The sequence below is a fragment of the Panicum hallii genome, chromosome 9 (assembly GCF_002211085.1).
Source record: "Panicum hallii strain FIL2 chromosome 9, PHallii_v3.1, whole genome shotgun sequence".
In the NCBI taxonomy this organism is placed as follows: domain Eukaryota; kingdom Viridiplantae; phylum Streptophyta; class Magnoliopsida; order Poales; family Poaceae; genus Panicum; species Panicum hallii.
Window position 1 is genome coordinate 1,710,507 of NC_038050.1, and position 19,784 is coordinate 1,730,290.

The 19,784-nt window shown below is 50.7% G+C and overlaps 1 protein-coding gene across 1 annotated transcript; it reads left to right on the top strand.

The window, feature by feature from the left end:
* Window positions 1-3,618: 3,618 nt before the first annotated feature.
* Window positions 3,619-7,027, top strand: LOC112877216 (protein phosphatase 2C 35). The gene is made up of 4 exons (XM_025941447.1): window positions 3,619-5,090; window positions 5,194-5,307; window positions 6,226-6,490; window positions 6,618-7,027. Exons 1-4 carry the CDS (start codon window positions 3,684-3,686, stop codon window positions 6,731-6,733), a joined length of 1,902 nt encoding a protein of 633 aa, XP_025797232.1. The 5' UTR covers window positions 3,619-3,683; the 3' UTR covers window positions 6,734-7,027.
* The last annotated feature ends 12,757 nt before the right edge of the window (window positions 7,028-19,784 follow it).

Below are 19,784 nucleotides of genomic sequence, written 5' to 3' on the forward strand. Positions count from 1 at the left end.
TTAAAAATCTTTTGATTTAGTAGTACGGGTGTTTTGAAATGGGGGCAGGTGGCGGGATATAAATTTGCGAGTTGGTGGGCAGATTCAAATTAATTGCATGCTCACGCCGTTTTTAATTTATTGCATATCCTGCATGCAACAAAAAAGTCAAAACGATGTCACTGTAACGTTTACTGCATTACTATATCCTACCTTTTCCATTAAAGTTCAGACCAAATACAGGTATATTGAATGCACACACTGCACACACCACCTCAAGAGAGTGACGCACCGTCTCATATCATTCCCCCCCGATGCATCATTGCGTACGAGGTCATGTTTGAATTTTAAAAGAACTTTTCAAAGAAGTAGTTCAAATTCTGTAGTTTTTTTAAATAATCGTGCAATCCAAACGATGACAGAAATTGTGAAATCTAGTTTGTACTGGTGTCAATGGAGCTATGGAGATTGGAGAAGTGAACATATGCATGATGCCAAGATCTGGTGCACTGCTTGGTTGGCTCCCAACATCTGGGCTTTGACCGGGAGGACAGGCACAGCAAAGTACACTCCACTCCACAGGGCTTCGAAAAGGTTCAGGAAGTAAGTAACCTTCTGCTTAAATCACATGGCACTTAGCACAGCTTGCTCGCGGCGATGCATCTCCAGTCCAATCTAGCACATGTTAGGTTGAGTCTGCTGCACTGTAAAGTGCCCTCAATCGGTTTTATTCCATCAATCAGTACTTGACAGTAAATTAATCTACTGCTGCAAAAAAAACAGAGAGAGAGAAGTTGCTGCCAAAACTTTCACCGAGCCTGCCTCTGTAACTTCCTACGGTCAGCCTAACAACTTTGCTGTCCCTGTCAGCAGTGAGTGTTCACAGTAGGAAAATCGACGGGATCTGCGAGACTGAGTCGCCTCTTTTTTCAGCAGCTCGAGCTGAACCAAATAAAAAAACAATGAGAGGACAAGGAAAAACTCAAACGAGACCCTCCTTCCTTCCTCCCGCTGCTAGCTGTCCTGACGGCGAAGCCCTCCGGCCCCTTGCTTTTTTTTTCCCTCGCATCGCATTGATCCGGCGCGAGCAGGTCTGCAGGGAGTTGGTTGATCGTTGGGCTGCAGCACCGGACTCGCAGCGGCGACGGCGACGGAAAGGGAGATGACCTCCGAGTCCATCCGCGCGCACTCAATGCCCACTGTTAGCTCCAATCCATGCCATGGCGTGCCATCTGCGAGTCAACCATAAAGGCCCCCGCACGAAACCTCCGTGATCGATGCCGCCGAATCCGATTCGATCTGTCCTCTCCTCCGCGGGGACACGAAAGATTCCTAGCAACGGGTTTCGTTCGGGGGCTTGAGGCTCGCCGCTCGCCGGCGCGTGTAGTTTCTGCTGCGCCTGCGTCCTCGTTGCTTTCCCGTGATCCGGGGCGAAGGCTGTGCTCCTCCCACGACCAAGATTCGGCAAGATCTCGCCGCCGGACCTGCTGCGCCACTGGATTTTTGTCACGGTTGTTGTCCGCACACACGTCTGGTAGCTAGAAAATGGAAACTGCCCACCTTTCCCGTGAGCTTGTTTGGATGCGTGCTCTAGTGATTGATCGAGCCCGGTGTCAAAGTAGTGGCCATAACGGTGTCAAACTAGCTAGGAGTGTTTGTTTAATATGTGGATAATTAATGATGTCGTGAAACATGACGAGCACAGTCCTAAAACTAATCGAGAGCATAAGACACACGAGAAATACGGCCACTGCCGGCGGTCTCGCAGCGACGTATACTGCTGGGTAAAAAGGCTAAAAGCAAGCGAGTGTATCACTGCTGACGACCGGCGGCGAGGCGCGATTAATGCGACAGCTCAGCCGCCGCCGGCCCCAGCTCCAGAGCCACACGACGCCGACGAGCGCGAGCCACAGCCGCGGCCCGCGGCGCTGCTCCGACCATGTGTTCAGTTCAGGCCTCTGCCAGAGCCTCATCACTCATCGGAGCGCGTCGGCCTTGAGCCTTTTTGTTTTTGCGCGGTTCCCTTTGACTCGGGGAAGCTGCACTGTTCTTTTTGTTGCGATGCTTGGAAGTCTCAGCTGGATGTCTCTTCTGTCGGACGATAGATTCTCGTATCTGTCAGGTGTATGCGTATATATACGTACAAAAATACCCCGGTACATACAGTAGACCGTTTTTCTCCCCGGGGTCGATAAGATGTTCACTCAGCGAAAGCGAAGCCCAGGACCAGCGTTGTTTTGTCATGTGGCGCGTACACTACAATAATCGCATCCGCCAAAACGGCTGACTTGGATCGGATGCCTCCCTCCTCCCTTTGGAAAGCCGGGGGGGGGGGGGGGGGGTGGGGGGGGGGGGGGCGGGGCGGGCGCAGCCAAAAGCAGCCGGATCGGACGCCCGTGTGAAGTGCGCGATCGGTATGGTAGATGCTACCACCACCGCTTGCGCTGCTGCTGCTGCTAACCAAAGCTGAATTCCCCGCACCCAAAACTGGAAAGAAGCCGCAATGAAGGGGAAGGCGCCGCCGAGCACACGCTGCTGCCCACTGCTCGAGCTCTCCGATGCCCAAAAGTCAGCGAGGTCTCCGGTCTGGGGGTGATCCGGCCAGGAGTTCCGATGCAACGGCAGCCACACATGCCTGCGCGTGAGACCGGCGACCGGCGACCAGCTCGGACGCCGGACCTTGTCACCTTGTGCGGGCCACGTTTTCCGAGCCTGGGTGGCTGACCTGCGTGGCTGGTTGGGCCGCGCGGGCATGGTGATTGGTGAGGGAGCAGACCGCCTAGCAGGGGAGCTGACGCCCACACCGCGCCTTCCCAACCAACCGCGCACTCCTCCCGGTTGGCTCCCCGCGACGGCGTGGCCGGCTTCCCTTCCCCACCTGCCACCACCGCTTGTTCCGTGCGGTTTCGGCGCGGGCTTGGCTTGGCCTGGCTTGGGTCACGCGGTCCGCGCCTGCTGCCGAGGATGAGGAGCTGGAGGCGGCGGAGCGCCGTTTCCAGGTTCCAGCGCGTCCATTCCTCCTGTACGAGGCCTTGACACGCGGGCTGCTTTGACTTTTGGAAGCCAAGCCATGCTCGTGCACTCGTACTGGGCTCAAAGATGAATTCCAAGATCACTATACCATGCCCTGCACAGTCACACCACATGTTCTCAAGCTGATCATACTAGCAGTATCTGCGAGTTCGTTTGGTTGCAAAAACTGTGCACTCAGCAGACGCAAACACACTAAAAACAACGGTGGTTGACCTGACCAGTCCTACTAAACGATAACAACACCCAAGAAAAAATAAGAGGAAAATCAGGGCCTTTTCGCTCCCAACCGATCCGTGTGTATGTCGACGGACGCAAAAGCAAGGGCCCACCACCACCAGGCAGCCTCACACACATCCGGCCACACGGACGCGGACGCAGAAGGTCGCATCAGGTCTCCGCACCGAGGCGCGGGGCGGGGCCCACCACACACCCCACCCGGTAGGCCCAGCAGCTCCTGGCGGGCTCGGACGCCAACACGAGTCAACGCCTAGAGGTGGAAACCAGCTTAAATTATTCGGGCATTTCAACCCCACCCACTCTCCTCCTCCCTCCGCAAGTCAACTCTCCGCGCTAGCTTAATGCTCCCTCCATTATAACCACCCAACCCTCCCCCCTCCCCCGACCCCGGTTTCTCCCCTCCCCTCCCCCCCCGGCTCCGCCCCCGTCCCGCCATGGGCAACTCGCTCGCCTGCTTCTGCTGCGCCGGCGGCGGCGCCGGCCGCCGCCGCCACGTGGCGCCCGCCGCGCTCCCCTCGGACCCGGCCTACGACGAGGGCCTGGGCCACTCCTTCTGCTACGTCAGGCCGGATAAGGTGCTCGTGCCCCCCTCTGCGGACGACCTGGTCGCCGACGCCAAGGCGGCCGCCGCGGCAGAGGAGGCCACCACGTTCCGCGCCATCTCGGGGGCGGCGCTCAGCGCCAACGTCTCCACGCCGCTATCCACATCCGTGCTCCTCCTGCTGCCGGACGAGTCCGCGGCGTCCTCGGCCGCCGCCGCGTCCTCAGGGTTCGAGAGCTCCGAGTCCTTCGCCGCCGTGCCGCTGCAGCCGGTCCCGAGGTTCCCGTCGGGGCCGATCTGCGCGCCCGCCGGGGGCGGGTTCCTCTCCGGGCCAATCGAGAGGGGGTTCCTCTCCGGGCCCCTTGACGCCGCGCTCATGTCCGGGCCCCTCCCGGGCGCCGCCACCTCCGGCCGCTTGGGAGGCGCCGTGCCCGCGCTCCGCCGGAGCCTCTCCCACGGGGGCCGCCGCCTGCGGAATTTCACGCGCGCGCTTCTCGCGCGGGCGGATAAGTTTCAGGATTCGATGGATCTAGGCTCGCCGGACGCCGCCGCCGCCGTGGCCGCCTGCGGCGCCGATTCAGCCGGGCTGCAGTGGGCGCATGGGAAGGCCGGCGAGGACCGCGTGCACATCGTGGTGTCCGAGGAGCGGGGATGGGTGTTCGTCGGTATCTACGACGGCTTCAACGGTCCCGACGCCACGGATTTCCTTGTCTCCCACCTCTACGCCGCCGTGCACCGCGAGCTCCGCGGCCTGCTCTGGGACCAGTGCGAGCAAGAGGAGCAGCAGGACCGACATCCCGACCAACCGACCAGCACCGAGGCATCAGATCACCAGGACCAGCCTGCCCATCGCCGCCGCGCCCGCCGATCAAGACCCCCGCGCGGCGCCGACGATGACCAACGGCGGTGGAAGTGCGAGTGGGAGCGCGATTGCTCAAGCCTGAAGCCGCCAACTCAGCGGCCCCCTCGGAGCAACAGCGAGAACGACCACCTCGCCGTGCTCAAGGCGCTTGCACGCGCGCTTCGCAAGACTGAAGAGGCCTACCTGGACGTCGCCGACAAGATGGTCGGCGAGTTCCCGGAGCTTGCGCTTATGGGCTCTTGCGTTCTAGCCATGCTTATGAAAGGAGAGGACATGTACCTCATGAATGTAGGCGACAGCCGGGCTGTCTTGGGAACAATGGACAGTGTTGATCTCGAGCAGATCAGTGAGGGTTCATTCGACGGATTGGTTGGGGATTGCTCCCCGCTCTTGTCAGCTGTGCAGCTTACATCCGAACATAGCACTTCAGTGCGAGAGGTAATTGAATTGCTTCACAGTTTGGTTAGCTTGATTGATCATTCAGTGACTTCTGTGATGATCAGATCTGACAGTTACTCATGTATGGTGTGCGTGTATGCAGGAAGTTTGCAGAATACGTAACGAGCATCCTGATGACCCGTCCGCAATCTCAAAGGACCGCGTGAAGGGCTCGCTTAAGGTGACAAGAGCGTTCGGAGCTGGTTTCTTGAAACAGGTGAGCCTATGTTTGATTCTGTCACTTTTGCAAAGAATGGTTTTGTTTAGATGGTTTTGGTTACGCAATTGGCACATTTATGAGCGTTTTTGTTCCCTAAGAAAGAAGATCTGGAATTGCAATCTCTATGGTCTAGAGAGCATAAAGTCTAATCTCATTATATCAGGTGCATAATAAGACACTTTTGCTGCAATTTCTGGGTCACCAAATAATTATTAAGATCTTGACTAATCAAGGTCAAAAAAGGAAACCAACATTTGGTATAATTGGTCCAAAGTTTGAAAAGAGATTAAACTACTCTCGGTTCTAATTTTCTTGGACCGGAAATTATGACAATCTTACACTGATACAGACTGTCTTGACCTTGACTTTAAAGCATAAGGTCACCTATACAAAATTTCAACATATGAATAAATTATTTCAGTTTCACAGTCACCATGTGTATAGCTAGTCTGAATAAGTGTAGGAGAAGCTGCTCCCAGAGAAAACGAAGTTTCTTTTGCTTCTGTCCAAGTGCAAAGAATGTGCTTGTGCAGTACTGAAATGTGGCCAGCAAGTTAGCGGATGGAGTGGCTTTGAAGGCAGGCACGTTTCTCCTAGCAAGCGAAAATACTGTCGGTTCTAGTAAAACCATTTTATTATAAAAACTGTGCAAATCAATCATGATGCCATCCAAGAGGAAGGTCTCCTTCTTGGAACTGAAGTGAGATATAACTTATAGGAAAACAATGCGACGATAGCCATGATGTTAAGCAACCCAAAATTTTCTAACGTGATGAGTAATTGAGTCAGCATGTCTTAGTTTTGACTTTTAACGTGCATTAGTGCTCAATCTTGTATCATCTGTGTGCAGCTTGCATCATACGCATGTTTTCCTTCCTGCACTGTGCACTCACAATTTATGCTATGTTTTTACAGCCCAAGTGGAATGATGCACTGTTGGAGATGTTCAGAATAGACTACGTTGGGTCGTCCCCATACATCACGTGCAATCCTTCGCTCTTCCACCATAAACTTAGCACAAGGGACAGATTCCTGATACTATCTTCAGATGGGCTTTACCAATATTTCACCAACGAGGAGGCGGTTGCTCAGGTAGAAATGTTCATCGCAACAACCCCTGAAGGCGACCCTGCTCAGCATCTGGTGGAGGAAGTTCTTTTCCGAGCCGCAAACAAAGCAGGTATGCTGAAGTCATATCGTGTTTGCTTGGTAGTCGTTGTGCAGTAACCTTTGAACTTCTGGAAGGTCAAGCTGAATTAGCTCGGATCGGTCACTGATCATGTTTCTCACATGCCTTGTGGTTGCAGGCATGGACTTTCACGAATTGATCGAGATACCTCAGGGCGACCGCCGGCGATACCATGACGATGTGTCTGTCATTGTAATATCTTTGGAGGGTAGAATCTGGAGATCATGCGTGTAAATAGATCAGCCATACTAGATTAGAGAAACAAACGTATAGAGAAAGAGAGAGGTTCTTGCAGACCTTTGAGCAGTTCTTGCGGCTGCTCCACTCCTCCCCAGCTGCCACTGTACAATATGAACGAAGCACTGGGTTGGACTTGGGCTTGGGATCTCGGCGTATCCAGCTGAACCACGATGAAGTCCCCTGGACCACGACGACGCGGTCGCCGTATGAGATGTTCATGTAAAAGAGGATTTGTTCAATTATTAATAACTAAAATCACGACCAATTGGTCAGCTTTCTTTGACTTTTTTTTTGCATCTTCTGTGTTCATACTTGATAGTACATGTGCATGGGAGACTGATTCAAAGTTGGACTCCTACGATTCTGAAATATTATGCAAAGGGTTCTTTGGTCAGAGATCATTTGCGGTGTTGACCTCTTAGCTTATAGCCCTTCCCTCCGAGCTACCCCATGTTGAACAATTCAGCAAGCACTGCCAGGTTTGCCGGCCTTATCTTCTGCGATAAACCATGGGCTTTATGCCATGAATGAACCTAAGTTGACCTCTGATCTAGCATGCCCTACTCACAATCAGTCGGGCCTTACGGAGCTAGCGTTATCTCTTGGTTTCAGCACTTTCTGAAATCCAAAGATCTGATGAGCTTGATTGCTGCTTCACCAATAATTGTAGTCGTCGCCTTTGTTGTAGTATTGTATTTCAAGTCTACCTCAACTTGCTGTATAATCTCAAAAGGCGTATACTGTTTTATTACTAGTCGGTAAATAAATAGCGCATTTCTTAGATAAAAGGAGAGTATAGCTTTTGCTAGCATACGCATTTATTTTTCTGCCAAGTAGTGAGAGTGTGGCACAGGTATCTTCAAATGCTTGTTTCCTGCGAAGCAAGGGAAAGCAGGAGCAGGCGCTTTCCTGTAAGAAACGCATTCTTTTTCGGGCGAGTGGTTGCTAGTGCGAAAAGAAAGCCCATCCTGCCGGGCGTTATATTTCTCCCACTACGCGCACTGACGCTGAGCCTGAGCGTCATTCCGGTCGCTTGGTTGTGAATTGGTTTCCAAGCAAACCCTTTTATACTGTTGCTTTTAAGGCACAGACAGTTGGGGGGAGCAACGACAGCCTTAAGATGTTATCTCTCTTATTCTTTTTGCCCCAAGGAGAAGAGAGCTTTATTGATTATTCATGATTATTGTTCAATACTAATGCTCGCTGCCCTCGGACATAATTGACTTTTCAAGTCTTCGAGTTTTAGTTTTGATCACTGTTTTTTCTTGTTATGATATAATTATACAATCTAATAACTAAGAGATTACAAAAGTATTTTTAAACAAATCTAAACGTATGATTTATATGTCTTGAAACTAAGCATTTGAAAAATTACTAATGGTCAAAGTTTTAAGATCAGATTTTAGTCAAAGTTTTAAGTATATATTTGTAATAAGAGTGAGTATTTGCTCACCTCACTGTGGATCTTGCGACCGCCTCGCTGCCATGAAGTTTTGCTTTGGACATTGCTGAAGCTGCCTCTTGGGATTAAATTCTCGTATCAAGGTCAAAGAAATAAAACACATGTTCTTCCAGAATTTTATTGCAAATAAGAAAAGACCATGGCTTTCACCAGGGCTTGGGCAGAAAGAGAGCCGAACTACTACTGGTTGCATAATCATGGCTTTCACGATGGGCTCGTCCAGAAAAAGAGATCGCACCGTAGATAATGGGCCAACTAAGGATATGGGCTGGATGCCAACAGATACACAGCCCAAGCGCTGCATTCCCATGGGCCTAAAACCATTCTATCTACTTTACGGAGTATTTTATAGGAACCGGCGTCCACCTCTTTCTTCCTAAACCAAAGGAAAAAAAAAAAACCCACCGTCGCCGCCGTGCCGCCATTCCCACCCGGAGATCTAAAATGTGCCCCTATGAAGTCGAATCGCATCGTGCTACATCGCGGCCGCGTATCCTTCGCTAGGTGATTGGAATTATTTCGTTGTTGTGCAGTTGGGAACTTGGGGTTAAGATGGCGCCGCTGCCGGCGAAGACGGGGCTGTTCGTGGGGCTGAACAAGGGCCACTTTGTCACCAAGCGCGGGGCTCCCGCCTCGCCCTTCCGCCCGCAAAGGAGTAAGCCTCATGATGAAATGCTCGATCAATTCTTCTCGTTTTTCTGTGTTGATGGGTGTTTCGCGTCCCGTGGCATAGTTGTATGCTGGAATGTGCGATGGTTAGGTGCTGTCGTTGTCGTTCGCTCCCTTATCTAGCCATCTTCTGCTCATTGGATTGAGTTGAGCAAATTAGGACATATGGTTCTATTTAACCTGACAGTTGATGATGTATCTACGACTTTGCTATTCTTGGTCCTGGAGAATGTTTTCTGAAGCGTATGCTGTAACTGCGCAAGTAAATGCAGTCATTCCACAATGACTGAACTGTAGATTTTGATGGCTTGATGCAACTTAATGAACTCGGATAATATATGTAAAAAGAAATTTCAGAACTTTCTTCTGAAGCATTCATCTGCTGTCACATATAGAATTGTAGTAAATGGAAGCAAATCGTATTCAGGAGCTCATGTTACTGGATACTGAGAAGTGAGAACATTACCAATGACTTATTTCCTTTTGCGCATCGCATGCAACCTAAGCCTTACACAGACATAGATTTAGATATATCATTTTGAGAAGTCTGTCCATGTACTCGGAAATTGATTGGCACTTGTTCTTGAGGTCCCTTCCTTGAAGGCTTTAAGGCATTAGAGATGAATCTCTCGGAGTATATTTTGTGTATAAGAGTCTTTTGTGCCTGCTTCAAGTGCAATTGTTGCATATTCAATCTTCAGACTTAGTTTTTGATGTAAAACTATTGCACCAGTCATGGTCCAGGAAAATTATTCCACCAGTCACTTAGCTAGTTATTAGCTTAGGCATTCTGATTAATTACATAGACAGAAGATGAAAGGATTGGATTTAAATTTGGTGTAATCAACTTGTGTCCTTATCCTTCATTAAACAGGTTACTAGTTACCGCATCATTTCAGTGTATGTTGGTTGGATGCTCATTTGTAATGAGACTATCAATATGTCGTGCTTTAGGAACTTTCTGAACACATTACTTATTTTCGTTGATTAGGGAAGTTTCTGAATCGGCACCACATGATCACTGAGCTTCTGTGTATTTGTAAGGACTAGCATGCTCTTAAGTTGGCAAAAAGAAAGCTCGGACGCACACGAGAGCTAAGAAGAAGCGTGAGAAGATGCCCAATGTTCATAGGACGATGAGGTACGCTTCTACTTTTCATTCTTGTACAGTTGTATACTTGGAGAGAATATTACCAAAATTTGAAAGAGTAGCTTTTGTTGATTGAGCTAAAGTTTTTGTGTATCAAATCATGTTGTGACCCAAACCAATCATCTAAGAGTTGCTCCAAGTTGAAAGCAAGGCACCTTTTGACAAGATCCTTGACCTCAAGGTTAAGAGCCGTCTTTAAATTGAGCGATGTGCCCACCATCTATCCGTTTTACTTTTAGATGAATGCTCATTCACGTGGGAGAAATTATGCTCTGAACATAGTTCTTTTGCTGAAGTATAGCGGAACCTAGTTGTTATTAGCAGGAAGCTCAACAGTTTAAGTTGATAACTTAAGCTAGTTTGTTTTAAATTGTGATATAGAAGCTTTGCAAGTAATCTCTTTCAAGGCTTTATGGTCAGTTTCAAGTACACAGGACTATTCTCGTACTATCAGTTCTTTCCCACTAGCTGATTTAGTTTAAGTGTTGCTGCTTTGCATGAGTTAAAATCATTGCCCTTGTTTGTTCCACCACCCTTCTATATTCCAACAAAGCAACTGCACAACCATGCCTCTCCATTTTGCTTGTATGCTGTAGGTCAGTTTTTTTTTTTGTTTATTTCTTGTTGTATATCCCTTTGCAGGATGCCATATTGATCCTTGTTGATTAGTTTCAGATGAAAATGACATATCGTATGGTGCCAAATGCAGTTGTATTAATTATGGCTGCATCAGATTGAGAATATTATGCATTTTAGCTGCGAATTAGTAGAACAAAGTCAAGTATCTAACTTCTAGTACATAACAGAGTAGATCATACGTAATTGTGGAAGAAATTATCAAAAACAGAACAAAAAAGGATCGACTGGGCACCAGATACCTTTCATTCAGTTGAATGCTTCATTGCGTACAAAGAAAAGTGAGTCTGGGAACAAATAATTAAAGTATAAAAAGGTTACCTAACTAGCTACCCTCAATTGTTGTCATACGTTTCATCACAAATGAAGGCTTCGGTCATGAGTTGTGTACGTATTGGTTCATGACATCACATAATCCATGCAATCCCTGTCATTATCTACTCGATCTGGCAATCCATCACAGGAACCACTGTTGCGCCAGATGTTGATGGGGGCTAGCACAACTATCTGGAGAGATGCTTGCATAGTTGCATACTGGAGGATATGGATGAACTGAAAGGCGGAGCTACTTTGGAGCCGATGTTCAGCTGAATTATTGCAGTCCAAATCTGGTAGCAGTAGTTCTACTCTTGATTGAGTTTCATAAAGTTGTTAGCAACTTAAATTTAAATCGCTGAACTAGTAGTGCAGTACTGCAGTTACTTGATTCAGCATTTTGCTTGATGCGGTGTTCTTTGTGTTCATAATCAGGCAATCTTGCAATTTTGACTGATCCTGTTTATAATCGTAATGGTGCAGCTAACTACTTCTGATCTTGCCTGCAGATCTGTGAAGTGAAGCAGCGCAACTTGCTGAGAAGCGCTGTCGTTGTGTTGAGAGTTGACTACTCAGTCCTGATAGACAGAATTTTGCAGGACGTATCTAGTGAAGGAAATCGAGCTTACCACATGGATACTCATTTGACTGAAAGTAGATTAGACGGTCTTGATTCCTTGTTATAAGGTTCTGTCAGTGTTCTGGTTGTTTGTTTTCTCAATTTAATGAATCACTTGAATATAGTGATGGTCTGGGTTTGCCGTTACGCTGTTGGATCAAGTTTTGTGTTTAGTGAGGGACTAAGCGGCTAGAACAGCCTATATCTTGGTGATGTAGTATCTTGTATGAGTTGTGTCTTGTTCCATCAGTTGGACTCTTGTCCTACCTTTACAGAGAAATATATGTTTCCACTGCTGTGAAGGCATCCTAGGATTCTGAATATTCTGAGGAAAAAAACTGATATTCTGGCTTCTATTTAGTTTGCTGAACCAGTATGGATTTAGTTTGCTTTCGGCTGTAATAATTAGTTTGTCTGAAGTAACTGCTGGCAATTGGTACACCCTTCAAAATTTGAAATCAAGTCTCAGAAATCACAGTGTGCAGACCGGATCAATTTTCTGCCAGTATCTTTGTGCATTCATGGTACGCTCACACTGAACCACACCTCTTGTTCTGTAGCGAGCTCGCCACTTTTTGTTCGTTGCACGACACGATGGCCGGACGTGAGATTCCGGCCTTCCCTAAATAGTTCCAAACGAACCAGCTCTCCTTGCATGTATTTGGTGCTTTCCCGGTTTCCCCAGCAGCTGGTGGTGACCGGCCGGGCATGGCCAGTGAGCCAGCGAGAGCCACACGGTACACTGGCCACGTCCATTCTGCCCTCCTGCCTGCAGCAAACCGGCCGAACAGAACCTCTGCCGCGGCGCCGTCGTCGCGGTGCGCTTGGCCGCGCGCGCCGCCGTCCAATCAATCAGGCATCCTCCGATGATACACGGACCAAGACCCGGCCAGCAAGCCGCTAGCGACCAGGCTAGCCGGCCGGAGCCCGGCCGGGCACCGTACCGCGCGCCCGAGCGCAACGGCCGTTTCGCCCGCCGCGCGGCGCAGGCCGATCGAGCTGATCGACCGAGACGACGGCTGCTTCCCATTCCGTTCCATCGGCGTCGTACGCGCGCGACACCTGCCCGTGAACGGCTCCGCCTTGCCCGAGCGTACGCGCCCGCGCCCGCGCCGCGCGGAAAGATTGTTCCCAGGCGCGCTCGGCGCCACGCACCGCCCGCTCCGGCGGTCGCCTGGACAGCGCACGGTAACGGTACACGCGGCCGCCGGGCCCCGGCCGGGGATCGAGCTGGATCTATCGGAAATATAATCTATCGGTAGCGGTGGTCCGATCCGCCGCGCGCGGAAGAACTCGGCGCGACGGCCAGCCGGCGACTTGGCCGGTAGAGGCGTGTTTAGTGCACGTTGCTGTTGACGTCCGCATGCACGTACGCCGGCGGCAGGCCGGCGCGTGTAGTGCACGTTGCTGTTGCTTTTTACCACCACCCCTGCAGATGACGGCAATGATTGCGCTTGCGCGCGCGGCAGTGTGGCGCGACACGCCACGGCACGGCACGGCACGCGCAACGGCATGATGGCCACAGGAGGAAGAGGAAGGCTACGGCGACGACCGCGACCGCCGCGCGGCGGCGGTGGAGTCACGTCCGCTGGCGTCGGACCAGCCTACGCTAGCTAAGGTAGCGACGTGCGCGCGCGTGGTGGCGGCTTCGGCTTTGGCCGCCATGTTGTTCGCGTGTTGGAGCGCTCCCGTCCCGATTGGGCTGGGCGCGGCCACCTGCAGATCGGTAGACGAGGATGGGCGCCGCGACGGGGCACGCACACTTGCAGGTCGTTCCGGCGGGCGGTGGCCCCACGACCGGGACGGCGACGATGAGCCAGCCGACGACGCATGATGGCGCCACCAAAAGGAGCGGCACGCAAAGGTGAGGCGGACAGGGGCTAGCTAGCAGGTCGGCCGGGCCTCCCGTCATCTGCGGGGGTGGCCAGGCCAGTGGCCAGGGCAATGCGTGGGCGGGGATCGAGGCCGGGCGGCCGGGCGGCGGGCAGACAGGCCGGGACGATCCGAATCTGGCGTCAAAGCAGGCAGCGCGGCGGAGGCTTCTCCTTGACGCCCCCTGGGGCGGGGCGGTCGACGACAAAGCGGCCCGTGCGCCCCACCCCACGAGGATGGCCGAGAGATTCCACGGTCAAATCGATCTATGGCGGGCGGGCGGGCGGACAGCATGCATGCAGGGGCCGCTGCAGGGACAGGACGGCAGCAAAGCGGACCTTATCCCACACCGCATCACGCCACTACTGCCCACAGCCAACGCATAAGGCATAAAGCTACACACGCCCCTAGTTCCTCCATACATAACATTCCCATGGATCTAACCGGTCTCATGAATTGCATGTATGCGGCATCTTGGTTTCTCTTCACAAACCATGCATGAATGATTCTCGTGCAGAAAAGGGTTTCCTTCTCGTTTTCCTTTTTATCTCACTCGTATGGTGTTTTGTATGATACTACTACACAAATCCTCTTTAGTCCCGGGTTGCAACTCCATTTAGTCCCGGTTGGAGGAGATTCTTCATGCCCCCTAACCGTTAGACCCGGGACCAATGCCCCGAGGGTCTAACATCAGACGAGATAAATATTAAAGATGAAAGACCCATTTGTGAGTACGGGCTAGCAAGTTGAGCAATAAGAATTTAAGCAGAGATCATGTGGGGCCATTGGGGGTATCTTGGAGCAGCTTGTCTCAAAATTGGGGAGGGACAAGGATTAAGTATATATTTAGTGACAAAACTTGGAAGTGCAAGCTTTCATTACTTTTGAAAAGTATCCCTACTATATTGTTGTTCGTCTAGGTCGACCAGGCAATGAGTTATGTTTGCTCGCTAGCTGCACTGCTGCATGCCTGCAGAGGCGCAAGCAGCAACTCTCACCAACAGCAGCATGCAATCTGATCGAAACAGACGAAAATTAAACAGTGGGGGCAAGAGCAACCGACAAAGCTAACCGGCCGGCCGGCCGGCGGGTCTGGCCGTACGGGCGTACCATCCCCTCTGCGTGCGCACGCACGTCGCTCCCCGCGTCGCGTCGGGGGGCTCTCAGACTTGCTGCCTCCATGCCATGCACGCACGTACGCATGGCCATGGCCTCTGGTGCATGCCGAATAAGAATCCTGCCTCTTGTAGCTAGTCGCTGGGCAGCAAGAGTCCCGGAGAGCCCGGACAAACCACCACCACGCCCCGGCGGCCGTGCCCCTGCTGCGCGCAGGTACTTCGGACGCGGCCTCTGAACTGACGTAGCGAGCGAGACGAGACGAGACTCTTCCGAGCTGTGAGCGAGACCTATTGTGCCCCCAGTCCCCGGCCCGGCCCGGCGCGTGCACGTACGTACGAGCCTCCAGGCCGGGGCCTGCGTTCGTGCGTGCACGCAGCTGTGTCCATGCATGCCTGCACACGTCGAGCGGTTGGGTGATGGATACGTGGATGAACGGACGGACACGGGCAGATGAGGACGGACACCACACTAGCTCGGACAGGGCCGGGGTTCAGTCTGTCATCTGTGCCCGGCCGCGCGCCGTGTTGCCTGCTGTTTTCCTTGCCTGACTGCCTGCCTGCCTGCTGCCAGCTTAGCTCTCTCTTTTCGTCCTGGCTCCGTGGCTCGGACAGTAGTAGTGATAGATGGCACGTCCACTAGATCTCTTTGACCGCATGCATGTACAAGATCGAGCTGGGATACGACGACCTACGGGTGCGCGCAATATACAGATCATGCATGCATGCATCCAACAGTGACTGATCCGTGAGATATAGCCTATGGGCAGCAGCCTAGAACGAAGCCTATAGACACCACTACTGGTTGACTGGATTATGGATCGTAGGTATCCAAAGCGCGGCCCTTAGGGGCCAAAGCAGAAGTTAGCCGGATGCCATGAGGCGATCCGGCCCGGTGGGACGAAAGACGTGGCTAGCGTAGGTCCATCAGTGGTCAAGGCCTAGGAGCAGCAGGGCATGAGCCACGGGGCGCTCCCCGACCCCTCGCATCGCTGCAGGGGCCGGAAGAGCCGAGCCAGCCCCCGAGGGAGCCCGGCCGCCAGATTTCCTGAGGAAGGCGTGGAGAGTTATTAACTCTTAAAGATTTGACAAGACGTACGTGCACGCTTCTTCTCTGATAGTATGGTAGAAGACCGTCTACGGATCGAAGGACCGGCGGGGCGCCCCGGGTCCAACGGACCATCATGACGCCGCAACCGGCGCTCACGCCAGCTGCACTCCCGCTTCGTTAGCATGATGTGACAGACCGTACCGAGTCACCCTCTGCCATCAGACGTAAGGGAGGGCAAGCCCGCCAAGCTAGTGGGCCCTGCCACAAACCCGGCAGCCACCGCAACCGAGGCGCCTGACCTCCCGACTGGCGAAGGGGAGGTTGGAGCCTGCCGACCCGTCGAGAGGCCCGCCCTCGGCGCATCCGGGAGGCGCGCCGCGAGGACGACGACGCCATCCCCTGCCACGGGGATGGCGGACAGGATCAAGAACGTGTTGAACAGCACCACAGACCTGATGGACCTGACTTGACTTCTGCAAACGGCAGGATACGATCGGACGCGGGCTCCGAATAGGATATGTGTAGGGCAGCCGACCCATGGGGGAAGATACCTCTTTCTCACACAATGTAGCCTAGCCCACCACATAAATAAGGTGGAGCTGGGCCTTCTCTTCTCTCTCGCAACCACACTCGCACGTACGCACCGCTTGCAAGCGTCCCGTTGTAAGCACCCAACATTCGAACGTGAGGAATACGAAGAACACCATCTTATACTGGACGTAGTAGAGCGTTCGCCCGAACCAGTCTAAACCCTTACATTCGGTTGTTAGCCATTGAACCACAGAGAAATACGGCATAAATTACTAGCCGGTGATCGAAATACCGACACTGATCGTCAGGATTGTTTTTACACTATCGTGCACTACTTGCACTTTGTCTAAATAATTCATCAGGTGGATCGAATAACAAAAATATATATCATATATACTATAGAGAGAGGGTGGGGAGGCATGCACCACCAGTACTACTGTAACCACAGCACAGGGCAGGTTAAACAATATCGAATGGGACGTCCAATCAGGTTACTGTGATCGTGCGTGCATGGCCCTGCAGCAGATATATTAGCAACAGTAGTTCATGGATTACGTACTACAGGCCGTCAACAAACAACACACGATCCTAAACATTACACATGTGCATGGGTGGGGCCGCCAATCCTCATGTCGTCTCGCGCCCATATGCTGCTGGTTATTGCATACTCGCAGCATTGGCCTCCTACGTGCACTAGTGCAGGTTCGCGCCCACCCCCCCCCCCCCCCCCCACACACACACACAGAGCAAGCAAAACAAGGCCCACAGTAGTAGATGCATGGCAGTATCCCGCTAAGACATACGTGCACAAGATCGATCGATCTCTGAACTCTGATGAGGCCCACAGTACGCAAGATCCATCGATCGTCGACTCGTCGACAGTGCACGCCTAAAGCTATCTGATGAAGCTGCTAGCTAGCTACAGGTGGCCCTGGGCAACAAGCAGGCAATGCAATGCATCGTGAATTCATTAGCGTGCCCACAGTGATCGATCTGTAGCGTATTGTTTGTTTTGGTATGTGCATTCAACTGTGTGCATGATTTGGTGTGGCCGGCTCGAAGCGAGCCGTTTTTTTTTTGAAAACTGGTATCACTTTCTGTTGTAGAGCCAGCCGGTAGTGGTAGTAGAGGCAGGAGCAACTGCCAAGCTCGTGCTCCCAACTCCCAAGGATATATAGGTCGATCTCACTCGATCGTCGCAAACGTTACATGTATAGTGAGTCCAAAAGAGCATCAGATTCTTCATTCTTGGGCACGCATTATTGCGTTGGGATCTCTGCGTATATATATGGATGCCACAAAGCTAACCTAGCTAGTTCATTAACATACTATTTGGAACACCACGCACATTCCTTCTTGTCCTCGATCTTGTCCAGAGATCAAAAGAAATACATATATATAGCATTCATACACGCTCATCCACACATCCATGTACTTAGTATATAGTATATCTTGGAGCAGTACATTATTATTAGCTAGATCTATATACTTATTTCTAAAGCACGTAAGATTTTTTTTCTAAATTTTTAGTTGATCCACCTTGTGTCATTGACAGGTGGGACTTAGTCCATCCCATATGCGAGTTAGACCAACTAACCCTCCGTCCACGACTCGATCACGTAGATTCCTACAAATTAATATGCGTGCGACATACTTATCCAATACCTATATCAGCTTTGTCCGTAGCAACGCACGAACATATTTGTCTAATGTATAATATACACAACTACACAAGAGAATGTCGCTCCATCTATCTCAAGGTAATATTTCATGTATCGTGCGTGCATGCATGGGTGCGTGATCAGAGGCCGCGGGCTTCTCCTGGTCCATGCAATGCAATAATCCATGATTGTTTTCATGTGACGCAACGTGAGGCCAACCGCAGAATCTGTGTCTCGATCTCCCTCTTTATCACTCTCACTCTTTCTCTCTCTGTGTAAGAAAGCGAGGCGGACAACATACAACTGTAACTATGAAAACTACTGTTGCTGCTTTTTACCATGGTAAACTTTAATTTTGCAGGGAAAAGAGAAGGAGCTAGCTAGGATCCAAACGAGCGAGAAAGTTACCGCCTCATCACCAGTCACCCACCCACCCCATATGGCTACTGCTACTGCTAGGTAGACGATCGAGCCATGCTGCTTGCAACAATGCTGCATGAGAATACGAGACAACAACAACACCCAGGGAAGGAAGGCAAGGGAGCCAGAGCCAGCAGCTAGCGTATAGTAGGACCCCCAAAGAGAAAGAAAGAAAAAAAAGCGAGGGCTGGCCTGCAGCTGGTGTGTACGTGTATAAAGGTAAAGCTGCCATTTTTTGTGATCCCCCTCTATGCGTGTGATTTGCAGTACAGTCAATAGATCTGACAGGAATCTGATACCCCCGACCACCAGCTGTCCTCCTGCAGAGCTGTCATATCTCTCTCTCTCTCTCTCTCTCTCTCTCTCTCTCTCTCTCTCTCATGTTGGCAGCAAGCATGTTGCAGCTGCTGTGTTCTGCTGGTGCTCGGCCAATGCCAATGCCAATGCCAATGCAAGCTTCGACGGCTGATACTGTATCAACTTGAGTAATGGAAGGCCCACGTACGCCCGTTGGCTGCTGGGTCCTCGATCGATCTCCCGGTGGGATGGAATTTCGATTCGCTCTCAAGAAATCTCAGCATTATTGCACATGCGATGTTGATGCGCGACAGGGGTGGAAAGCTAGCTAGCTAATAAGGTCATTCGTTCCATACATCCATCCCAAATTCCCTTTTTTTGAAGGGTGATTTTATTTTTTTAAGGGTGATCCGCCATCCCAATTCTCAACATGAGAAAGCGAGATAACAAGCACGGAATGAATTGAAGGAGATCCGGACGCTTCCATGCGTAGTTTACTGAAAAGCCTTATCATATCCTTAAACTATATTTTGCTGGGTATGAAACAAATACGTAGAAGGGACAAATTTATTGGAAATAAATGTGATTCCAGAAAGAAAAATGATTGCTCAGAGTGATGATGTTTATCGAGTATAAGTGTTAATTTGGCGACTAGTTTCTCGCTGTATATATATATATATATATATATATATAGTTATCTAACAGTAGTTCGATAATAATCCATCATGCGTCCGGGTGCAGGCTAGAAATATTTTAGAACACGGATACTATATAGAACTTCCAAAATGACTATGGTTTAGGATTTAAGGTGACTGATGTGTGCACATAGGCTATGTTTTGGTAATCCTTGCTGAATAGAGTCTTATCAGAAAAGGTTTTTCCCCATGTTATGATATTCATTATATATGTGTATTGGTCTTCCACACCTCCACCACTTAATTTTTCTATACTTGTTGTCGTCATGGATAATTTAACTAGAAGCATGTATTTGGTTTGGGTTACTTTTGTCATGATGGCATATATAGAGTGGTAGTAATTATTAGAAGCAATTATTGGTGGGTACTTTGGGTTTATTCTATATAATGTCGGAGGTGAATAAATAACTTAAGACCAAGTAAGCATGTCTAGGTTAAACTTTTTTTCTAATAAAGGCCGCAGGTGGGTAATAATTTGTAAATATGTTAGAACTACACAAAATAGGCTACTACCAATATATAATACCAGCATTAACGTTGAAGTGGTCTGGT

Coding starts and splice junctions, on each gene's coding strand:
- LOC112877216 (XM_025941447.1), top strand. CDS start 3,684: ATGGGCAACTCGCTCGCCTGCTTCTGCTGCGCCGGCGGCGGCGCCGGC. Junction 5,091..5,193: donor ATAGCACTTCAGTGCGAGAG/GTAATTGAATTG, acceptor GCGTGTATGCAG/GAAGTTTGCAGAATACGTAA. Junction 5,308..6,225: donor GAGCTGGTTTCTTGAAACAG/GTGAGCCTATGT, acceptor ATGTTTTTACAG/CCCAAGTGGAATGATGCACT.